This window comes from Odocoileus virginianus, chromosome 30 (assembly GCF_023699985.2).
Source record: "Odocoileus virginianus isolate 20LAN1187 ecotype Illinois chromosome 30, Ovbor_1.2, whole genome shotgun sequence".
Classification (NCBI taxonomy): Eukaryota; Metazoa; Chordata; class Mammalia; order Artiodactyla; family Cervidae; genus Odocoileus; species Odocoileus virginianus.
Window position 1 is genome coordinate 10882451 of NC_069703.1, and position 18991 is coordinate 10901441.

The following is an 18991-nucleotide window of genomic DNA, read 5'->3' on the forward strand; positions in this document are numbered from 1 at the left end:
CTTCTCCCATGCATGAGAGTGAAAAGTGAAAGTGAAGTCGCTCAGTCGTGTCCAACTCCTAGCGACTCCATGGACTGCAGCCTACCAGGCTCCTTCGTCCTTGGGATTTTCCAGGCAACAGTACTGGAGTGGGGTGCCATTGCCTTCTCCTTTGGTTCACTATATATATATACTACTGCATGAAGAACTCTAGCAGACAATATTTTCTCAACTGTTTATTATGCATAAGCATGCTGAGTCAGAGGTGAGTTAACCCTGCTCTCTGGGAGGAGATGCTCACTCACCAGGGAGAAGGAATGACTTCCTGGGCTGCAGGGCTGATTTAGGAAAATTCCTTGCCCAGAGCCCTAATCAATGTCTTGGTGCCTAGGAAAAGTTAAGTGTTATTTCCAGGGGTGAGCAATTGATTTGGTCCATTCAGTCTTGAGGATGATACATAGTAATCCTAGTTAACATCACAATGCAAATTTGAGAGCATAATGGGTACTTCCCAGGTGAAAAATACTGAGCAGGCACAGTCCTTGCCTAGTAGCCTCAGTTTTAAGTTATTAATGATAATAGCAGGTTGGTGTATTAGGAAGATAGAAGTTCCTAAAAATTTCTTGGTAGTTTGTCTAGCAGAAAGATCTCTGCCCCCTTTTAGGGTGGTTTTCATTTCCCTACTGAAAATCGCTTTGCTTGCAAGGGACTTAATGAATTAATTAAACCACAAAACATGAAATGGAAGAACCAATTCCAATCAAAAAGATCTTAGTGGAATAAGATGTGGACACTCAAGATCAAACAGGTTACTTTAAAAGATCAGGTATCTCTTTTCTGGCAATCAATAGATTTGTACAGGATACCACCCTTTCCTAAAGCCATGCTCTTATAAAATAATTGTCCTAATATTCCAGTTTTGGATAAGAACTGTTCCAGTTTTACCAAAGGGCACCTTATTTTACATGTTGAGTCAAAATGGAGGAAAGGTACAGAATACATGAGGTGACAGTGACGAGTGTGAACCTGTAGAAAATGCACTTCATGTATGACTGGGAACAATACAAAAGTATTAGCTAAGAACATTCGTGAAAGGAGTCAGGGGCGCATCCTACCTCTTATGGAACAAAAAGGCTTGGAGAAATGGACACACACATTTAACCAGCAAGCGAAGGGTAAGCGAGGAGAGCACAGAGGTCACGGAGTAAAGACGCAGACGGTCACTGAGGAACAACCCCAGACTCCCGAGAAAACCCTGCTGTCCCTCCCCCCTCATCCCCTCCCAGCTTGCAGATGCAAAACAAGCCCCATCTCATGAGGGGGTGTAGCTGTTTAGTGCCAGCTGCTAAGCAAACCATACATTTCCACTTTATGTTTTATGGGAATTGTAGTTTGGGGGGTCTACCAGAAGGCTCTATTATGATTTAACTTTATCCATGTAACAGTATAGCTCAGATAAAGTCCAGGTTCCGGGGGGAGGGGGTGGATTGGGAAATTGGGATTGACATATATGCACTACTATGTATAAAATAGGTCACTGATGAGAACCAACTCTATAGCACAGGGAACTCTACTCAGTGTTCTGTGGTGACCTAAATGGAAAGGAAATCCAAAACAGAGGGAGTATATGTAAACATATAGCTGATTCTATATATGTACTTTGCTGCAGAAGCTAACACAACATTGTAAAGGAAGTTTTTGTGGAACAAAAAAAAAGACCAGGTTGCCTTCAGTCTTTAAAAAAAAAAAAAAAGCAGAAACAGGCAAAAAAATACTTGGGCTTTATTTTTCTTGGCAGGGCAAATTGAGATTAATGAAATTTAATTATGTTTACTGCTCCTTTTAGATTTCCAACATTATCCCAGGGCTTCCCAGCAGCAAAGTAGATTGCTTCTATTCTAGAACAATGGGACAAGGTCACCCTATCCCTTGGAACATGAGGAAAATCCCAAAGTCTTCAAAGAGTTTAAAGATCTCCATAGACTCAGTTCTTGTCCTAGTTTGTCCTCATGATTTGCCACTTTTTTTTAAAATTCAGAAAATAATTTATGTTAATTACAGTACATTTTCTGGCAGGGAGGTTACTTACCCTGCTGAAGAATATAGTAAATCCTGTAAAGTGGAAATGGAATAGAAGATACTGAAAAACTACACTTTGGGTTCTACTATTGTTCTCAGACTGTGATATTAAATCTGTTACTTGAGGAACATTATTCCATCTGGCCTAGTACTTACCCAATCTATAGCGACTCAGACTGGACAATCTGTGAGGAAAGTCACAAAGGCTCATTTCCTCCTATAAATAGCCTTTTTGCCCCCAAAAGCATCTCAGTTACAGGTGCTAATGTTCTTGGGTTCTATTTAAAAGCTTAAAAAATTTGAGCCAAAGGAAAGTGTCTTCATTCTATCCTATATATGACAGGAGACTTATCAACTCTATCCTGGATACAGAAGCAGTTGAGTTGTGGTAAGTAGTGAGAAAACAGGTATAGATTAATTGGTATGTTATAGAAGCTTCACTTTATAATTCACTAGTCTTTTTTCCCTCCAGATCTCCTTCTTCACTACTGCAGTAGGTATCTTAGGGCTCGTCTCCCAATGTCTGTCCTTGTGGCTGTTTTAATCATTTGACCCTCCTCCTGTCAAGAGGTAGGGTGTATGCTTTCTCCCTTTGAACCTGGGTGGGCTCTGAGACTGGCTTGACCAATAAAGCACAGTGAAGTGATGCTATAGTTTCTGAAGTTGTCATAAAAAGCCTTGCAGCTTCCTCCTTGGCCTCTAGGAACACTATGGTTCTTGGAACCCTGAACCACCCTGTTGTACATCTGTCCTGGGACTGTCATGCTGAATGCTCTGGGAGATAACCCCCTCTGAACCTGTCCTTCCATCATTCCAGCCCAGGAGCCAAGCATGTAAGTGAAGACGCCACCTGCGGATTGAAAATGCTTCGGCCGGAGCTTCTCTAGCCCCCAGCTCTCCGAGTCATCCCCCAGTACTCTAGTCACCCAGCTGAGGATCAGTCTCTCTGTGCCCTTTCTACATTTCGGACCCTTGGAATCTCATAATAATTGTTGTTTTACACCACTAAGTTTCGGGGTGGTTTGTTATATAGCAAAAGGTAACTGGAACATCTTTTGGAATCTATTTTAGTTGAAAAGATGGCTGTTGGGCTAAAGGCTGTATTTTCCAGTGTCCGCTCTTGCAGGTGAGTGTGGTAATGAGTCTTGCCTGCGGTGTGTGAGTGGAAGTGATGCAATTTCCAAGTCATGTCAATAAAATGTTAGTGCTGGGCCTCCACTTGCTCTCCCTTACTGCTTCTTGTTGACTGAGACATAGTGATAATTGAAGCAGCTATGTAGGATCCACAGATATTCCAGAAGGCTGTCACAGACTGAATTCCCCAGGTAGCACACACTGAGCTGAACTCAATGTGCAAAATACTCATAAATAGTTCATGGGGATCAGCACCTGTAAAGAGGGGAAAGAAGGCAGATGTGGGCAGAGGGCAAAGTGAAACTGCAATGCAGGGTCAATGACAGCCTCAGTCAGGCCCATAGAAGACCTGGACACTAAAACAGCCCTTCGCATTTGTCTTCCACCAGGTCTAGATGGCCAGGCCTTTATAATCCCACAAGTCAGTTATTAGACTTGGGTCACCCTGGCCTTTGCCTGGGTGTAATCATAGTGTACTATCCCCTTTTTTAAAAACATTTATTTAGCTGTGTTGACTCACACAGGCTCTTTAGTTGTGGCACGTGGGCTCAGCTGCCCCACAGCACGTGGGGTCTTAGTTTCCCACCAGGGATAGAACCCATGTGCCCTGTGTTGCAAAGTGGGTTCTTAACCACTAGTCAGTCCACCAGGGAAATCCCTGTACTATTTCTACATAACAAAATAATGTAAAATTTAATGGTTCAAAACAACAAGTATTTATCAGCTCACAATTTCTGGGTCAGGAATCCAATGTATGGGGTTGCAATTAAACTGTTGGCTAGGGCTGGGGTCATCTCAATTGGCAGCCAAGATTCAGCTCACTTACAAACAGTGGCTGGAAGTCCTCTTCCTTACCACACGAGATCTCTCTGTAGGATAAGCATCCTCCAACATGGCAGGTAGTGATCTGAGAGAGAGAGAATCAGAGGGAGCCCAAGACCGAAATCACAGATTAAGTTTAAAACCTTATCTCAGGACAAACATCCCTACTCATTAGAAGTGAATCAGGAAGCTTGGCCCACACTCAAGGAGAGATGATGACAAAGGGGAGTGAATCCCAGGAGGCAGGGGTCACTGGGGCCATCTTAGAGGCTGCCAAGTATGCCGAGGATGCATACAACTTCGTATCCTATTTTTAGTTTTCATCAACTTAAAAGTTTTGTTTTGCCATTCTTCATTTATATGTTTTAAAAAATTATAAAAGCAATATACTCTTATTGTAAAGATCTTCAAATGTTCAAGTGATAGAAGTGCAGTCTTTTTTTGCCATATGGCATGTGGAATCTTAGTTCCCTGACCAGGGATCAAACTTGCAATCCCTGAGTGGAAGCAGAGTCTTAACCACTGAACCGTCAGGGAGGTCCCGACAGTCCTTTTCTTTACGCTGTTTCCTCAGACTAGTTCAACTACCCTGAGGTAGTTGCATCTAAGGTGCTTTTCACACATAATAAACGTGTGTATGTTTACAATATATACAATAAAAATGTATATATGTCTCTTGTAGTCCTAGTATTTATTACACCTCACACACAGCAGATACTCTGCAAACGCTAAATAAATGTTGGAGCTGAATTGAAGGCTTTGCGATGTCACTGAACCAGCAGTCAGAGGGCTGGTTCAAATCACGAAACCTCTCCCTAATTTACCCCTTATTCTCTTTGGCCTCCAATTCCATAATTATCAAACGCATGTGTAATTCTAGATTTTTACCTCTAGTTCTTTTCAGATACGAAAATACATGTCTAAGAAGGAAATGGCTCAGAAGGTAAGCAAATCCATCTGTAATGTGGGAGACCCTGGTTCAATCCCTGGGTACGGATGATACCCTACAGAAGGAAATGACAACCCACTCCAATATTCTTGCCTGGAGAATCCCATGGACAGACGGTCCTGGAGGGCTGCAGTCCGTGGGCTTGCAAAGTCGGACATGACTAAGTGATGAACACTTCACTTTCACTTTCTTTCAAGAAGGAAACTGTTATTCATCTTATGATCTCTTTACAAACCAATTCAAGTTAAATATTATAATCACTACTCCAAGACCATGAATTTTACCCTATTTTTCAATGCCCACATATATTTTTCATTTTATTTTAAAATATAAAGATGTCAGAGATTCTGAACATCAATCAGTTTGAAGATCAGTTATAGGTAATTAAATCTAATCTTTTTGGCTTCAAAAAGTCTTTATCAAGGTTCATTTTTTTCATGAAGAATACTTGTTTGCAAAAGTTGGGTCAATCACAAACCTACGGTCTAGCTATAAGGTAGGATTAGCCTTACAAAATGTCCTAAAGAATTGTCATACCTATGCGTATCATTTATTTCTGCTTGAACACTTTCCCAGCCACACTGGGCCTTTGGTAACAGGCGTCTGTAATGGTTTTGCTAGTGACATTTTAACAGCGGTCATGAATGACATTGTTAACATAAAAAAAAACAAAACAAAGCAAACCTTACCTCTTATCACTGCTTTGGTTGCTAAGTTGCCTCAGTTCTTCTCTCCTTGGGAACTTGAATCATGGTGGAGTTAATTTGTTTGGGCAACAATAAAGCTGACAGTTTATATCAGCCAAAGGCTTATGCTAGCAAAAAAAATCCTCCTGTCCCCTTTTATGCCCATCAATAGCTCTCACACTCCTTCTGTACCCTTTCTATCAGCATAGTTTTCCCTCTTCTGATAGCACTGCTTTATGTTTTTGCTTTCAGAATAATCTCTTTTAAGGGTTAGCATTCAACAGATTCAGTCAGTTTTATTCTAATAAAAATTCCATCAAAATCTGCAGAATTCTGCATAATAAATTAATCTTCACAACCCTGGTGGATAGTTTGCAGTAGCAGTATTCTGCTGATTGGACTGACCTTGGGTAAGTCATTCAATTCTCTTGAATTAAATAAATAGTTTTCTTTAGGAAAACAGAAGCTAGAGGTTATATTAGGCTTGACTTTCCCTCACGATCAACAGAATTGAGTTTTTCACTTGGTTCACTTAGAATGGGGACTTCAAGGACTCCCATAGATGGTTAGCTGCAACTTCCTGAAACTCAGCAAAATTTTGAACACACCCTTTCCCTATAATGATGGTTCTGAGTTATTAACCACACTGAACATTTACTGTATGTCAAGAAATAGGCTAAGAAGACTTTCTAACTTAATCCTCATTACAACACTGTGAGGTTCAAAGTAGGTACAATCATTAGAATTTTTATCATTTTACAGATGATGAAACAATCTTCAATTTTTCTAAGTAACATTTCCAAAGTTGAACAAGATCTGTCTGACCTGTAACTCAGCAACAAACAATAGTAAATTATTGCATACTGAGTATTAATGCTTTTATTAATGTATTCATTATAATACAATTCACAATAAATTTGAGGGGCGTTCTGTATGGAGTTAAGGCTTTTAAGATTTTTCCTGTATATTGATTAATTGTCCACATTTTTTGAGGCAAAATGGAACAGTAAAAATATCTCTAGTTAAAAATTTTTGCCTTTAGTCTTTAACTAGGTAAAAATGGGCAAGTTATTTGATATTTCTTGGGTCTTATACTGATTGTTAGCATGGCTTTAACTAGACATAATGTACTTAAAGCTCTAATGGCACACATTAGTGGTCTTCTCTCCAGGGTCTTTCTAGATTGCCATCTTCACCTAAAGGGACTTGACCTTAATTCTTTGTAGTTTTTTCATTGTTGACTCCCTCACTGCTTAGAATCAAAATTCCATCAACAGTGTTATTCTTCTTATCTATTCATATTTTTCTTCTATCTGGATCCATTCTTCACGAAGTCTTGCAACCATCTTCGATGTTTATGCTCACAATAACCTTAATACGGGCTCTTCCCTGGTGGCTCAGATGGTAAAGAATTTGCTTGCAAGGTGAGAGAAGGGAGAAGGGAATGCTACTCACTCCAGTATTCTTGCCTGGAGAATTCCATGGACAAAGGAGCCTGGTGGGCTACAGTCCATGGGGTAGCAAAGAGACGGACACAGTTGAGTGACTAACACTTTCACTGTTCAACCTTAATATTTTCTATTAAGTGACTGATAGGTGCTCATGGGTCAGACTTTCATATTTACTTTACGCAAAACCAACAAATTTTAATGAATACTACTTAGCCCAGACAAGATATCCTTTATGAAATTACAAGTTCCATGCATGCTGCCTAGATGGCAGCCCTAGGATCCTGGACCATCTTAGTCATATCACCATTTCTCCATCTGACTGCAACATTCCCTCACCAAGAATCCTATGAAGTCTATACTCATTCACTGAAGAGTATTGTGTAAAATAAAAAACCGCAAGTGTTTGCCCCTGTGAGGTCAGCAACAGGCTAAGGGGTAAGAAGGTAGAGAGAGAGAAGGAGTTTGTATTAAATTCAAAGTCTTTCAGTAAGAAGTTATATTTTAGGCAACTGAGAATTCAAAACAAAGTACATAACTTTATGACTGAAATGAATAAAATAATTCTGAAAAAGCTGTTATGGGTGACAAATTCTGAAGAATTTTTGGAGATGACAAATTATATTCTAAAAATTTTACCTTTTCTCATTATCAGTAAAATTGCAACCTGTAGTTGGGCTAATAAATCTTTGGTGAAAACAAAAAGGAATAAGGATTATAAAACAAATGATTCCGAACGTAAGATTCTGAAAAGAATTAATATAGCATTAGATCATCTCCTAGATTACTTGTAAGTTTTTTACTTTTTTTTGGACAATTGAAAATTATGAAAGCTGTTATGTTAGTTTTGTCTTTTATTACTAGAGTAATTTAGCTGACTTAAATACTACAGATGGTGTTAATATAATAAATATGGAACATCAATGAGAACCTAAATTATATTTCTTGAGACCTCACTCATTCCAAGGGATGTGTGTGCAATCTATTATACAAAGGAAAAAAAACATAAATCACCATGACATTATATTGCATAAACAGATTTAAGAAGAAAACAGAAAAATGTGTTATCCATTAAGCTTCTCAATACCAATTCTTAGAGGTAACGACCTATGGAATCTGTATTAATGAGAGGAAATTATGTCCAACACTTAAGAATAATGGGCTTTGAATTTGAAGTCAGAGAACCAGGTTTGATTCTATGACTTTTTTTGCTGTGAACTCAGGCAAACTATCCAGTATCTCTGGGCTTCAGTTTCTTCACCTGTAATATGAGATAGTAGTCTTATACAGATATAACAAGGATAAAACAAGATGATGCATGTAAAACCAGAGTGCTTAGTACACAGAAAGTTCTGAATAATCACTAAGCTATTATTATGATTATTATTAGAGTTGTCCAAGATACGTACCTGATGTATGACTGTATTATATATATTTCTGCTATTTACCCAGTTTGACAGAATACTTAAATCTTTTCTTTAGCACTAGGATAAAACAGGAGCAATGGAAGCTATTCTTATTTTATCCATTTTACAAGCGTAAGTGATCAATGAAGATAAAAAAATTCATATTTTAAGGATTTTTTTTTATGTCACAAAGATTATCAGTGCTTTTTACATGAAAAGGCCTCTATATAATGTTTATTAAACTATTTAACATTTACACTCAACACATAATTGTTTTGAAACCTCAAAGTTCTCTGATAATTGCAATATCATTTTCAAATAAAGCATGGCAGAACCTTAAATATTACATCAAGATGATTTTTTAAAGAGATACACCTTCAATAGATCGTGCCAACATAACTGTCCATTAACTAGCTCGGCCTTAGTAGATGTTTCAGCATATGGATGGTTCTTCTACTGCATGGGCACCCTCTGTAACAGCTTTGACACATTTAGCCATTGTCTGTGAGGCTCTGCTAATTGAATCTGAAAGACATCAAGAAAATGTGCATTTTGATAATATAACTTCAATAGAGGCACACAGTAAAACTTTCTATTGCGCATATTTAGGAACCACAAACAACAAAAAGACTATCAGAGTCTATGCAACAATATGTAAATATTGTAAAAATCAACTGATAAATTCATAATATAAGTCCCATAACAGCTAAATGGTTTTAACAAGTACTCATAGGAATGATTAAATAATTATATATAGCCATACAAAAGGCCAGTATGCAACCATTAAGAATATTATAGAAAAGTGTTGAATTAACAACAGGAAAAGAATATGCATATATAGTTATTGAAAAAAAGGTTACAGAACAGTGTACTAAAATCCATAAATCATATACTTTATGGTTGAATTTTATGGTATGTGAATTATATTTTGATAAAGCCATACAAACCCTCCCTCCCAGGGTAAATGAATAATCTCATTTATATTTAAATAAATATATGTGTATGTCCCTGATTGACTGGCCAACATGTTAAACATAAATATAGTTATTTCTGGGATGGCAGTGTTTTTCCCTTGCTATGGTGGCCGTAGGTAAGTATTCTACAATGAACATAACTTTTACAACATAACTAAAAATCCTGTTAAAAACAATCTTAGATACAAACTGTACCAAAAACTTAAAAAAATATCTGTCTGCTTTTAGACAGAAAATTGTTTTAAAATGTCTATCAACTACCTCATAGCCTAGATGTTCCACCATGTGTTATAAAAGCTGTAGGTTAGTCTGCATTCCTTAAGAATATTCTTAACAATTTATATCAGAAGCACCATTTAGCACATTTCACACTTTAGTGTTTTCATTCTTTTACTGTAATTCTCAGAAAAACCTTCAGTTTTTTGTCACTCAGAAAATTATCCCCATATTGCTGTATAGTAATTCTACATATAATAGTAGAAGTTTATATTTAAAACTTGCTAATTCTTACTGGATTTTCAAACTCTACTTACATTTCAGAAAGAAAAGAAATTCGAGTAAAATCAGAATATATAGTTATATTAGTTCGATATTTGAAAAATCTTGTGAGATTAGACACACCAAATATTACCACTAGCAGGTGAGAATCATAACACTAAATTAGGTGATTATATTCCTTCCCACCCTCCCTTTATGGCAGTCATGCTAACAACTGCATACCTGTCATGTAGAAGTCTTTTATTGTTAGCTGAGGTGGAACAAGTGGATCAGCAAGAAGCTGTTGGTTCACTAGCTGCAAAAAAGGAATAAGAGATCAGTAATAGTATTGAAAAGTAGTACTGCTACACCAGAGGATATATTATTATGAAAACTGCAAACAGACAAGTTTTTACCTTGGAAAGCTCACTTGCTTGCTGGAAATAATTAGCTCCTTCAACATCATCATATCGAACAAGATTAGGAGAGACTTCTTCCAATCTGTTTCTCACTTGATCCAGGGTATCATATGGAAGAGTCATACCTGCAATCTATAACGTAACAGGTTCCAAAGCATTTATACTTATAAATTTCAAGTATTACATCACCGCAACTATGGTAAAATAAGGCAGTACTAGTATGAAAAATATACTGGTGTCCCTTTGCATGTATATTAAGCAAGTGGTTAAGTGGGGAATATTAGAATATTCGTCTAATTCATAAGTAGCTGTCAACACATTAGTAGTTTATTTTTCGAAATCAGAATGATCATGAAATAAATGCTTTGCTAAATCTGAATATTTCAGCTAACCTGTTATTGCTCATATACAAGGTTTATAGACAACTGTATATTATTACTTTAAATCTCATGATGCTTCTTTTTACAATAAGAGTTGAGAGTTGAGTCTTTTAAGGCAAAAGACAAGTCAAAAATAAAAAACACCAATTTCAAATTCCCATTTTCTTTTTCTTTTTTGGCCAAGTCACATAGCTTACAGGATCTCAGTTCTCTGACCAGGGATTAAACCAGTGCCTTCTGCAGTGAACGCACAGAGTCCTAACCACTGGACTACCAGGGAATTCCCAAACCCCTGTTTGGGGTTTCTCATGTCTCTCCTACAGATTGTTTAAATCACCTCTGCATTTCAGACTTGTATCCCCCTTGACTATGGAAATCATTCTGACAAGCTAACATGTCAAACATCCTACTAGCAGCACCACTAAGGACAAATACCTCAGAAAGGGCTCTTATAATTTTCCAGTCTTCTCTTGCCAAGCCGGGAGGCGTCACTGCTACTTTTGTCTGCTGAGCTCGGCCCTCGGTATTAACATAAGTAGCAGACTTCTCTGTGTAAGCAGCACCAGGGAGAATAACATCAGCTATAGGTGCTCCCACGTCGCCATGATGTCCTATGAAAAAGATGGAAAATGGCAAACCACATTTTAGCACAAAACAGATTATGTACTAAACATGAACACAGTATATATCCTTTTAAAATTCCATTTTTCTAAGTGTTAAAATTCCATTTTATGACGTGTTTACAAATTTACTGTTAAAAAATTAAAACAATACAATATTGAGTATATGCAATAAAAATTAAAGTCCACTGGGTCCACAGTTAAACTCACTTCTCCAACAAAAGGTCCTGTTAAAAGCTTTTGGTATGTATCTTACCAGATCAATTTTTGCAAATACACAAATACATAATACCACACATACAGAACTAATGGGCAACTAGGTATATTATCTCACTTGATGGTTACAAAGTGGAAATGCTCAGATGTCTGCTAGTGAGATTTGGTAAAGTAAACTGAAATGGCGCAGGAACAAGGAGTATGCGACAGGGGCATGACAGGAATAATACTAAAAAGAGCATGAAGAGATTACAGAAAACAGTATGCTAAAGACTATCACTCATTAACTAAACTGTTAGAAGAAAAAAGAAACTTTGGTTAAGTGAAAGAAAGCTATAGAACAATACATAAACTTTGATCTCATTTATGTACTTCTGTGTATGTATAGAAATATGTATGAAGCATGCATATCTAAAACATCATCAATGATTATCCCTGGATAGAACTAGGAGAGGATTTTAGTTTATGCATTTTGGTTTAATTTATCCAAAAAAAGTTACATAATACTTTTTATGCGGCATGGCAATAAAAAGCCTATTATAAATTAATGTTGTTTCTGTATAAAGCAAGGTTTCCCTGGTAGCTCAGCTGGTAAAGAATCCACCTGCAATGCAGGACACCCCAGTTTGCTTCCTGGGTCGGAAAGATCCCCCGCAGAAGGGACAGACTACCCACTCCAGTATTCTTGGGCTTCTTTGGTGGTTTAGGCAGTAAAGAATCCTCCTGCAATGCAGGAGACCTGGGTTCTATCCCTGGGTTGGGAAGATCCCCTGGAGGAGGGCATGACAGCCCACTACAGTACTGTCTGGAGAATCCCCATGGACAGAGGAGCCGGAGGGCTGCATACAGTCCATGGAGTTGCAAGAGAGTCAGACACGACCGAGCACGCATGCACGAAGTGCAAAAATGTAACAAAGGACTCATGACTTTTTAATTTTTACACTCTTTATTGAATATGTAATCACACTAAATATTCTTTTTAAAATGAATTTAATGCTATATAATATTTCATAATTTAAATTACTGTTACTGGGGGCATTAGGTTTCTTCCAATTCTTTGTTATTAAATAATGTAAGGGGATAATTCTTAATAGCAATAGAAACTATGTAACTAATAAAGCCTATTTTAAAAAACATAAAATCTATAAAAATACATACTGTTTTGAAACTGGTGAGCGTATAGGGAAATTCTCAAATGGAAAATACTCATTACACTAAACATACTGCCATGCAGTTTCTAATATACAAAATGTACTATTCTCTTCTGTTTCTAATGTCACAGATGCTACTAACCTTGATAAACAATGAAACAATCCTTTGGCAAATCCTGTCGAGTGACACAACCTCCATCTGCTCCCAGGAGAAACAGCATTTTGGGAGGATTCTTCCGAATTGCTTCCACCCCAGGCTTATAGCCAAGGTCCAAAGCAGCTACTTGGCTTGCAATCCTATAAAACAATTATGGGATTTTAGCATACTTGCTGTTTTCATTATAAAAAATTAAATGTGATTCTTGAATAATACCAAGTCTCTTTTTTCTGTTCGATGCTGTCAAAGATCTTCCCTCGTCTTTTTGACCCATGTGAAATAAATGTCAAAATCAGAAAAAGCAGTCTTTTACTGTTTTAAGAATGCCAAACAAAGAAATAACATGCTGAGGACACTGTTTCTTCATGACGTGATACTTAATGGAGTAATTTGGGAAACTATGCCAACCGCAATTGTCTTAAGTTGATTTTTATTCAATACAGTAAGACTTGATGAGTCAAAGACAGTTATTAGAGAAAAATTAGAAGACTTTGAAAACCTAAAAGGAAAAATTTAAATACCACTCATAAAACTGTAATTCAGAGAAAACTATAATTAGTACACTGGTGTATGTCCTTAGAGAATTTTTTCAATGAATATATATTATTGTTACACAAGCAGATAAAAATCTTTTAAAGAAGTTTCAAGTAACTATATTTCGAACATTTGGGAGTTTTTGTTCTAGTTAGGTATTATCAATTTTCTTTACAGAAATAGTAGCCATTCTGAGAACCTACTATGAATAAAGCTAGCTGATCTTCACCTATTTGTTAAGGGGGGAGGGCAGATCAAACAAACTCCCACTAGATGCTGCTTGCTCTGTAAAACTCTCTAATAGGACATCAAAAGAATACAAGTACTCTGAGAATATTTAACAAAAGAAGTGTAAGATTTGCATGACGAAAATTACAAAACAACTCCAAAGGAAATTAAAGACCGTAACAAATGGAAAGACATCCTATGTTCATGGATTGGAAGACTTAATGTTGTGAAGATGGCTTTACTACCCAAACTGATCTATAGATTTAATGCAATCCCTATCAAAACTCACAGCTACAGAAACTGACAAGCTGATCCTAAAAGTCACATGGAATGCAAAGGACCCTGAAAAACAAAGTCTATCTTAAAAATGAACAAAGTCAGAAAACTCAGACTGCCTAAATCCAATTTCAAAACTTAGCTCCTGCTGCCTCTCCACCTACACAGTATTTTTTTTTTAACATCTCTCATTCTAAGCCTTGATGTCTCGAAAAGATCTGAGCACAGTCTAACTCATGACAGAGCCTACCTCATCTTGGAAAACAAAGTGGGTAACATAAGTTTGCCTCTAAGAATGATAAACTACAGGCTGATTAAAAGATTCTTCAAGAATAAGAAAATATGCTTTACTATGAAATAAACTTACTGTAAGAAATTTTAAAAAGGTTTATAAATATTCTTCATGTTCTCAACAAGAATTAGAAGGTATGTCTTAATAAACTGCATTGAAACAAGCTGTTCTTATGAAAATGAAATCTTACGTAAGAATGAAATGAAATTAAAAAAACAAGTCTAATCAATTAAAAATTACAATGGCATTAGTGCTTTCCATAATCAAAGTTCACAAATGACAGAAGATAAATAAGAAATTCTCCCTAGACACAGGAAAAAAGCGAGAGAAACTATGAGAAATAAGAGACAAAAGTCTGAAGGGCCAACCAGTGCATAATAAATAGAAGCTTCTGCATGAGAGCCGGAGAAGGCAATGGCACCCCACTCCAGTACTCTTGCCTGGAAAATCCCATGGACGGAGGAGCCTGGTAGGCTGCAGTCTATGGGATCGCTAAGAGTCGGACACGACTGAGCGACTTCACTTTCACTTTTCATTTTCATGCATTGGAAAGGAAATGGCAACCCACTCCAGTGTTCTTGCCTGGAGAATCCCAGGGACGGGGGAGCCTGGTGGGCTTCCGTCCATGGGGTATCACAGAGTCAGACACGACTGAAGCGACTTAGCTTAGCATGAGAGCAAACAACAATGTAAAAGTAGACAAAGTGGCTTTTTCTGAACTTACATGAAAAAATAAAAATTTTCAATTTGAAAATGGAAAATTCTATGATATTCCCAGGCAAAGGAGATGTCAAACAAATGTCATTTAGTTATATCCCAGTGTAAATTTTTTTTTTTCTGGCCAGGCTGTACTACAGAGCATATGGGATCTTAGTTTCCTGACAAAGGATTGAACCTGTGTCCCCTACACTGGAAGCAAGGAGTCTTGACCACTGGACTGCCAGGGAAGTCCCTCTAGGAATCCAAAGGGTGGGCAGGCAGACAAGAACACATACATACACAAAATCAGGTTATCAGAGGCAAAAAACCACACAAAAAAACAGATTAGATGAGATCCTCTCTAAAATGTTAAAGGAAGGGTGAAAAAAATATTGAGTATTAAAGGAAAAAAAAATCTGTGATTTATATATTTAGCCAAGTGGTCCTCAGTGAAAAGGAACCATAAAGACATTGTTAGACATGCAGAAATTTTTCTTAAAAAGTTATTATGATATTGTTTTTTGGACAAAAACAAAAAATATTAATAAAGATATATGTTCAAAAGTGAATTAAAAATAAGAAAATAACTCGTCTCTTTTCTATTCTAAAAATTGTCACTAGAAAGGTTCCAAGTTGATCAATGCAAATAAACTATTTAAAAAATACCAAGTTTTAAAAAAATGTTTACATGATGACCTACGATGCACTGAAATGAATGTTTAAGAATGCATTTGAACACTTTTAAAATAAAAAAATTTGCTTATCATGGAGTGTTTATTTTATTGTTGTTTAGTTGCCCAGTCATGTGCAACTCTTTGTGACCCCATAGATTCTCCAGGCAAGAATACTGTAGTGGATTGTCATTTGCTTTTTCTGGCGGGGGTCTTCCCAACCCAGGGATCAAACCTGAACCTCCTGTTTGAGTCTCCTGCATTGCAGGCGGATTTTTTACCACTGAGCAACTGGGGAAGCCCACTGAGTGTCTACCCTCAATCTTTAAACAAATTTGAAGATTTGAAAAGTAACACTTGAGGTAGAAAGAACTGTGTGAAATGAGAAATTCATTCACTAATGGCAAAATTGGTAAATCTTTCTAAAATAAGTTGGCAATATGCATTAAAAGCCTCAAAAATGTTTATCCTATTCACTGCAGTAGTTCTACTTTCAGAACAATTCTATTTTATTTATAAAGAATTTATAATCACAGGAGGAAATTCTTATTTTTGAACCACAGTATATTAATATGATATAAATTTTCAAGATTTTTTCTAGCACTTACTACAATTTAGATATTTTAAATATTATTTATTATCTTGGGTTCTTCTCACACAAAATAAAAGTTGCTATTTCACATCTGCTACTGAGATAATGTCACTAAATATCAACTTGTTTTAAAAATAAATGTGACAGTGTACAGGAACACATATACACACAATTACAGGTCACAAAACAACTATCCAACTTACCTATGAAGGATATTCATAACTTTCCAATCCCCAGCAACACCACTACTTGTCCGAACCTTTTGAGCAATGTTGGAAACAGCTGCAAGAATTGCTGCGCCATCATTTCTCTGGAGTGCAGAACTGCCTAAAACCACCATTGGTTTTTTAGCTTCCTGTAGGACCTATTTTTAAAAAGAACTTTGAATTAAAAAAAAAAATTAGAAGTAACTAAATCTAACCAAATTTGTATCTACAATACGCTGTCCCAAGCTTTAGTTCTAAGATGAACATCCTGATTTGCTAGTCAACATATGGATATACATACAAACTGGATTTACTCAAAAACCTCTTGCCAATGCTAGTGTGAAAAAGCTAAATGAGTATTAGATAAAGCAGTTTCAATAAGGAAGCACTGAGAACAAAAGCCTGAGCCAAACATCCTTTAGCAGAATGACTATGGATAGGTCCCAGAAAAAACTGGAGAAAATGTGCACAGAGGTTGAGATGATACAATGTTTAACATGAGAAATCAAGCTGAAGTACCATGTCTACCTTCTTCCATCTAATTGCTATGTTCCAGACAGGGAGGAAAAGGTAGGGAAAGCAACAGACACAGATCACAATGCAGAATACTTTAAGGGCTTTGCTTTAAACCACAGTAACTACCTGAATATCAGAAACTGAGAAGGAATGCATCCCAAGTGCAAAAGAAACTATAGATACGGTGGAGGACAGAAAAATTAAAAGTAAAGCTGTAGACTATTACAGTTCACTCTCCTGCCCATCCATTCTTTGATAAACAGCTGGTCCCAATTAATCAATCAGCATGAAAATCACTTCTAGACACTACAAAGAAGAAGATATTCATCTTAAGAGGACTTTTCCAAGGAAATGTGAAGAGTTTTCAATAGCCTTAAAAAATGATGTAAAGTAATTAGCCTCCAACTAATAAAAATAAATGGGAAAAATAAATAAATAAATAAATAAATGAGAAACAGTTTTCAACAGCCTCAAAGAAAATGAAATATTTTAAAAAAGAGCTCAGAGAAGTTACATAGTAGACAATATCATAGAGGATTTTCATCAGAAAATTCAAGAACTAAAAGAGAAACAAAGCAGAGATGAACATCATTCCAGAAACAACAAAAAACAAAATTAAACATGACTGTAAATACAGGAGCAAGAAGTATATAGGAAATTATATAAAACAAACTGAAAAGAACAGAGGAATAAAGAAAAAAGTGACAGAAAAGATAGAAAAAGGGATTCAGTATCTGTAAGAGCTCTTAACAAACAGAACAGAAGTAATTAATGGAAAATACATCTAAATCTATTATAAAAGGAAATTTTCCTGAAGAACACTCATCACCTTCTCGGGAATGGGGAAGGGAACTATAGAGAAGAGGGGGCTTCTTCTCAATAAAATTTTTTAAAAAATATTTTTGATGATAGTAATAATAAAGATATTATTCAAAACCGACAACAAAGGAGCTGGGTTTGGCTGCTTGGTCTTCTCACACTGGACTTTCTTCTTGCCGACACCTGGAGGTGTAAGTGAAGCAACCATCCTGAAATCACGAGGAGAGGCTCACACGCAAACACATGTGAGTGAACTTGTACACTGAGGACAGCAACGCAGGAAGGCCGGCTCCTGCCCTGCTGAGATCCCCGGACAGCGGCACAAGACGGCAAACTGCCTACCTTCAGAATCGCTGCTATGTGAGAAACAGGACCACACACAAGCACACATACAACTCCTAAAATAGAGAGAATCTTGAATATTCAAACTGAAGGAGGCAGCATATCCCATTAAAAAAAAAAAAGGGTAGGGAAGCACCATCATTAAGATATATTCTAGTGAAGTCACTAAATTTCAAAGATAAAAAAGCAAGTATGAAATATCAACAAAAATGTATCTAGACAACAACAATAGGACAGTGTTGATAAAGAATAATACCTCAAATCAGGCTTCTCCACAATAATAAAAGGCAGTGTCTAGACTTCCCTGGGGGTCCAGGGGCTAAGACTCTCGCTCCAATGCAGGGGGCCAGGGCTCAGTCCCTGGTCGGGGAACTAGATCCCACATGCCACAACTAATAAGAGTTCGAATGCCACACTAAAAGATCATGCATGCTGCAACTAAGACCCAGCAGAGCCAAATAAATACACTAATTTAAGGGGGGGGGGGCATATCTATAAAGTTCAGAGGGAAAAACAGAAATATAGCCCAAGATCTTTACATTCTGCCAAGGCTCTCGTCAGGAATAAAATAAACATTTTCAAGCAAGAAAGAACTCAAAAAATGGTGCACGTACATCTCTTCAAAAAAAAAAAGAAAGAAGAAGCTTAAAAGCTCTATACTTCAGGTGGCAAATAAAAAAAATTTAATTAGGAATTTAGTAATGAAAAAGGTCATGTAAAAAGACCAGTGAAATTTCTTTAAGGAATAATAATTCTTGCTGTAAAGAAAGACTTCACTGAAGTTTAAAATTGAATTCTTTCAGTTTCACATCATTTTCTTTTCCAATAACTTCAAGTAAAATTAAACTCTGGTTAAAAAAAAAAAAAAAAAGAGTCCCAGAGAATAGCAATGAGAGATAAGAAAGTCTTCCTAAGTGAT

At 36.7% G+C, this 18991-nt stretch overlaps 1 protein-coding gene across 4 annotated transcripts in view; it reads right to left on the reverse strand.

Annotated features, from left to right (window-relative positions):
• Positions 1-8707: 8707 nt before the first annotated feature.
• The window catches only part of NDUFS1 (NADH:ubiquinone oxidoreductase core subunit S1), a 28870-nt gene continuing 18586 nt past the window's right edge, over positions 8708-18991 (reverse strand). For all 4 annotated transcript variants that reach the window (XM_070458520.1, XM_070458518.1, XM_070458521.1 and 1 more), the window contains 6 exons: positions 16393-16553; positions 12883-13037; positions 11189-11364; positions 10371-10505; positions 10198-10270; positions 8708-9028 (listed from right to left, as the gene is read on the reverse strand). In XM_070458520.1, the coding sequence (XP_070314621.1) occupies positions 8937-9028; positions 10198-10270; positions 10371-10505; positions 11189-11364; positions 12883-13037; positions 16393-16553 (792 nt within the window). In that variant the 3' untranslated portion in view covers positions 8708-8936. The remainder of the gene's footprint in view (positions 9029-10197; positions 10271-10370; positions 10506-11188; positions 11365-12882; positions 13038-16392; positions 16554-18991) is intronic.